Below are 5,057 nucleotides of genomic sequence, written 5' to 3' on the forward strand. Positions count from 1 at the left end.
CCGAGAGAACGCGCTGTTAGGTGTTTTCACGATGCGCATGCACGCGACGTTTAAGCCGCGCCCACCACTCGTCATCGGCGGCCGGCCGACAATTGTGCTCATTCGGGAGCGACGCTTATTATTTTCTCAACCTTCGTCTGTGGCAGATTGCGTAAATATAAAATGCATACACGTAAATGCCGCCGTATTATTTTATGTTCAAGCTTACCCATGATCTACTGATTACAATTTAAGTCACTGCTTACCTTAATATATGTAACATTGTATAGATCATATAAACTATATTATAACAAAGCTTGATTTGTATTTATTGAATAATTACTTTTTCAAGTATAATTAAATAAAAAAACTACAATATTAGCTATTGTAATCATTCGTAAATTCTTTTGGAGTAGATACATATTACTTTTTGTTTAAAAAAATCAAATATAGGTATAATTAATTAAAATTATATTAATACCTATTATATATTATATTATATTATATTTTATATATTTTTTTTATTGAAAGTTACTGCTTAAATAAATTTATGCAGCAATACATTATTATAGATAGTAAAAACGGTAATACAACATAATATATTGACTCACAGTTATCGAATTATTATTGATAATAATGTATATACTGCGTTGATATAAATGTCTACTGCATGTAAATAATTATTTTGCAATATTTTTAATATCTGCACGTATTCACTATACTGTTTGGTCATTATAATGTTATAGACTAGGTAGAATTGTAGAGTGTAAGCATACTATAGGACATAGGTATGTAAAAAAATCTAAAAATTAAATAAATAGTAATATATATTGAATTATATTATAAGCTATACTATTATATAAGCCGTGCTAATTCCGTTTTTTATCTTTTGGTTTTTTCTTTTTTCTTTTTTCTTTTTCATTTAAAATGTATCTGGGTTCTCTGATGTCAGTTAATTCTAGGCGTTTTCCATAAAGTGGACATGCAATTTCGGGTAATAGACAATCCAAATAAAACCTAAATATCACATTAAAATATTAAAATTAATGTTTTTTTTTTTTTTTATCTTATCCATTATCATAGTAAGTAATATTTACGTTTTCAATTTTTCCTCCATTTTTGTTTTCCAAAATATCTCATCAAATTCGATTTTTTGAACGTTTATCCAGTTTGGAGTAAAAATTACAAAATGACATATAGTACGATTAGTTATTCGCAATTGCCCTATAACTTGGAAATAGTATTTATGGTTCTTTTTTAGTTCTACAACATTATTTTCGACTGTGCAGCACTGTAACTAAATATTAAAAATGAACAAGTGGTAATTATTAGTTATAATATGAAATTTACTAAGAGTAATTATTCTTACTAGTTTATTTTCTATGGCTTCAAGGATTGTAGTGGTTTCTCTTGCTACATATGGGCATTTTATTTCTATAATACAATTTTCGTCAATTAGACCATCTAAAAAAAAGCATAATAGTTGATAAAATTATAACTAAAATAAATAATACCAACTATTACCAGGACTTGCAGCTAGAAAAGGGAATTCTATGTCAGCAAACAATCCACATGCTTCAACTGAAACACCATATAATTTTTCATACTTATTTCTGGCAAGACGTTCCATTTCAACACCATATGTCATTTCTTTAGTCATTGTATTTGGTCTATAAAGTAGGGAGTAAACTTTTTTTTGGCAACTTGTACTTGTTCGCATTTTACAAACATCGCCAAAGTTGGATGCAGTTAGCCTTTTTTTTCTTTCAGTGTACCACTCTTGACTATGGCTTTGATCTTTTGTAGTACGTTCTAGCTCATATCGATCAATCTTACCCAACTTGTCCAAAAAAAATTGTTTTTTTATATTTAATTCTTCTTCTGTTGGAATGTTGTCTAAAGGTTCTGCCAAGCCATAGTGTATGTCTGATGCATTAAATCTAACCGCAGTTGATTTATTTCGCTTTATACCTGTTTCAAATAATTTCCTTCTCCGAATTTGTGTATTGCTCCTTATTCTCTCGACGTTTTTTTGAATAACGTTTACCAAATGTACCTGTTAATTGTTGTAAAATTAGCTGTACCTATATTTAATTAGTTATTTTTTTCTAGCAAAATATTCTCTAGAAATAATTTATATGACAAAACAACGTTTGTCGGGTCAGCTAGTAATTAAATAAATAATTAATAATTAAATATTTTTTAATAATTATAATGATTCATTTTTACTTACATAATTGGCGAAGCTATAGTTCTATCGGTTTCTAATAGATCAGTCCCTTGAGTACTAGGTTCCCTGTGTATAAAAATAATATAGGTACGTGTACGTAATAAAATAACCAATAAGTAGGTACAAACTGTATAGTAGTTGAATAAAATAATTAATATTAATAATAATTACTTACCATTTTGATGATTTTTTCCTTAAATTATTTAATCTACATATATTTATTTTTTTACGACTTTTAAGCCTTGACTGTGCTGTTCGCTTTTTTTTGCACTCCAGAAAGTCGTCCATAATTGTATTTAATAAGAATTTTTTAAAAACAGCAAAAAACAAAAAGTATCTTGTCAACTGATGACATAGGATTGACACACATAAAACAATTAGTATTGTCTGTCAAAAGTCTAAACTCGTCAAAATTTTGACGATAAATAATTTCTAGATAAACTGATAATCATCGCAATCATATAAGGGTTAGTAGAATATTATTAGCACCCATCGCTATCGCAGTAGTTTTATTTTTAATTTCTATCAAGATTGTGGTACGAACTCATTATTGCGTTGTAGAGTGGGAATGGACGGGGGTCGCCACTATTGCAATTAACCGCACAGCGTTTAGCTGGCCGCGTGGCAGCGCTACTAGTCGGTGAAAATAATTATAAACTTTCTTGTGAAACCCTTTTCGAACTTCAAGTACTACGACGTATTGAACGATCTGAGACGCATAATTAATACACCGCTGGAAAGAAGATATAATTTACTATGTTTTGTTGGTAACCAATTTTTGAAAAAATGATTCACAAGCGAGCTTTAAGACATTACAAAATAGTACAAAAGAAGTTTTTGATTTGCGAAATTTTGCAGAAAAAAAGTACAATTTAAATAATTTGATTCCAACAAAACATAGTAAATATTATCATCTTTCCAACGGTGTATTAATAATGTCTGTATGTTAATTGAAGACTTCGTAGCACTTGAAATACGAACGCACTATTTTGACTATAAAATGTACATGTGTAGCGTCCTCTTAAAGATATTTAATTCAAAAAATATTTCAAAATAAAAATAAAAATAATAATAATTGTATATACATATATAATAATACTTTAATTAGAGTAAATATAAATTTAGATTATTCCATATGGCTTAGACACTGTTATTTAATATACAAAGATTTTTTTTCTATTATGCAAACATTTTTTCATCATTACTTATCTTTAGTTGGAAATTTTAAAGTAATTTTCTTAACATTTTTAAAGAAATTACTTAAGTTTCGCAGAACCCTGAAGTGATACAAATGATACAATTACAATTTAAATAAGAATAAATAAATAATTTCATATTATTTTTTTGATAAATTTTTAATAATCAAAATTAACCAAAATTACCGGTTCTCGAACCCTTACTCTTTTAAAAAACTGAAATCGGAATCCTTAAAAAATTAATTGAACAACCAAACCCGAGATTGGAACCGAAAAAACCTATAGGTTCCAGTCCCTGACTTTAACACAGTTTCAATCGAATTATTTCAGAAGATTATATGTTTAATTTTTCGTGCTCCGAAGTCCAAAAAACTAACATAAGGTGTCTTTTTTAAAAGATTCTCATTTTTGTTTTTAATTGAATAGTCGGTATAATTACTTACTTTCGGTTTCGGTACTGTTATACGGCAACCTATTATTGTTTAAATTTGAAATCGCTATCTTATAAATATTATCTTATGGGACGTATTTTATTGTACTCAATTTAAATCTGTACGAACTGCGAAATAACTTCAAATCTGATAGCAAAAAAAAAAAATTGATGTGTACTTGCAGTTAATACTTTATATAAAGAGATGGGCAACTCAAATTAACGAAGGCCAATTTATAGAGCTTTAAAATCTGACGGACCAGAATAAAGAAAGTTAAAATTAAAAAAAAAATCATTAAAATTGACAATTAGCATTTATTTTATGTAATTAAATTTAATGACTAAACCAATACAATTCTTACCCAATACCTATAGCTACGTTAGTTATGCCAATATACAAGTATATACCTATTTTATACATTTAATAAATTAGCTGTAGTTCAATACTAGAGAATAAGATAATATTTACATTTTACGATCAACGTGATCAAATTAATTACTGATAAATACTGAAATGTTATTAAGTAATTTGAAAATGTAGCGCGGGCCAGATAAAAAAATTACGCGGATCGAATGCAGCGCGCCAGTTATCCATGATGGGTAACCCATCCCTACCTTATATGATTATAGATAATGAATCTTTGGTCAATTGGTAAATTAGTTCGATACTAAAAACATTTTGAGAAAAATAAGAATCTGTAAATGTAATATACTCATTATGTTACTTAACGCTTGGAAATTAAAAAGTTAATAATGATTTATTTAAACAGAGAGGATAAACGATTTATACAAATAGGCACAAATTTTCCTATATTAAAACCAGAACGTTGCTGTCCTGTATACTGTTACAAGCATAGACTCTGAAGATATTCAAAAACTCTACATGCAAATCATACATAAATATAAATAAATTATACAATGTGCAAAAAAAAAGTCATACCCGTATAAGCAGTTGATATGGTTTTTAGGCCAAACTTTAATTATAATACATGTCGTATGTTCCGAAAAGCTAACAAGATTATTTATTTCATTTCGTGGTCTTTTTAATGAAAAATACTAAAACAAAATGAACTATTTCATTTAATTATAGTTTCCATCATGAAATTATTCTTCATTTAAAAAGTCACGCATCAAATGAAAAACATATTGTTCGATATAATACAAATTTTAAATAATAATTTTAAGTGTTGTGAGTGGGTATATTTTTATCTCAATATTAAAA

At 27.6% G+C, this 5,057-nt stretch overlaps 1 protein-coding gene across 1 annotated transcript; it reads right to left on the reverse strand.

The window, feature by feature from the left end:
* Positions 1 to 691: 691 nt before the first annotated feature.
* On the reverse strand, positions 692 to 2,497 carry LOC112686453. Its single transcript, XM_025558725.1, has 5 exons — positions 2,440 to 2,497; positions 1,504 to 1,950; positions 1,349 to 1,443; positions 1,077 to 1,276; positions 692 to 996 (listed from the first exon to the last, which is right to left on the reverse strand). Exons 1-5 carry the CDS (start codon positions 2,495 to 2,497, stop codon positions 849 to 851), a joined length of 948 nt encoding a protein of 315 aa, XP_025414510.1. The 3' UTR covers positions 692 to 848.
* Positions 2,498 to 5,057: the final 2,560 nt, after the last annotated feature.

This window comes from Sipha flava, unplaced genomic scaffold (assembly GCF_003268045.1).
Source record: "Sipha flava isolate LNK unplaced genomic scaffold, YSA_version1 308_pilon_pilon, whole genome shotgun sequence".
Classification (NCBI taxonomy): domain Eukaryota; kingdom Metazoa; phylum Arthropoda; class Insecta; order Hemiptera; family Aphididae; genus Sipha; species Sipha flava.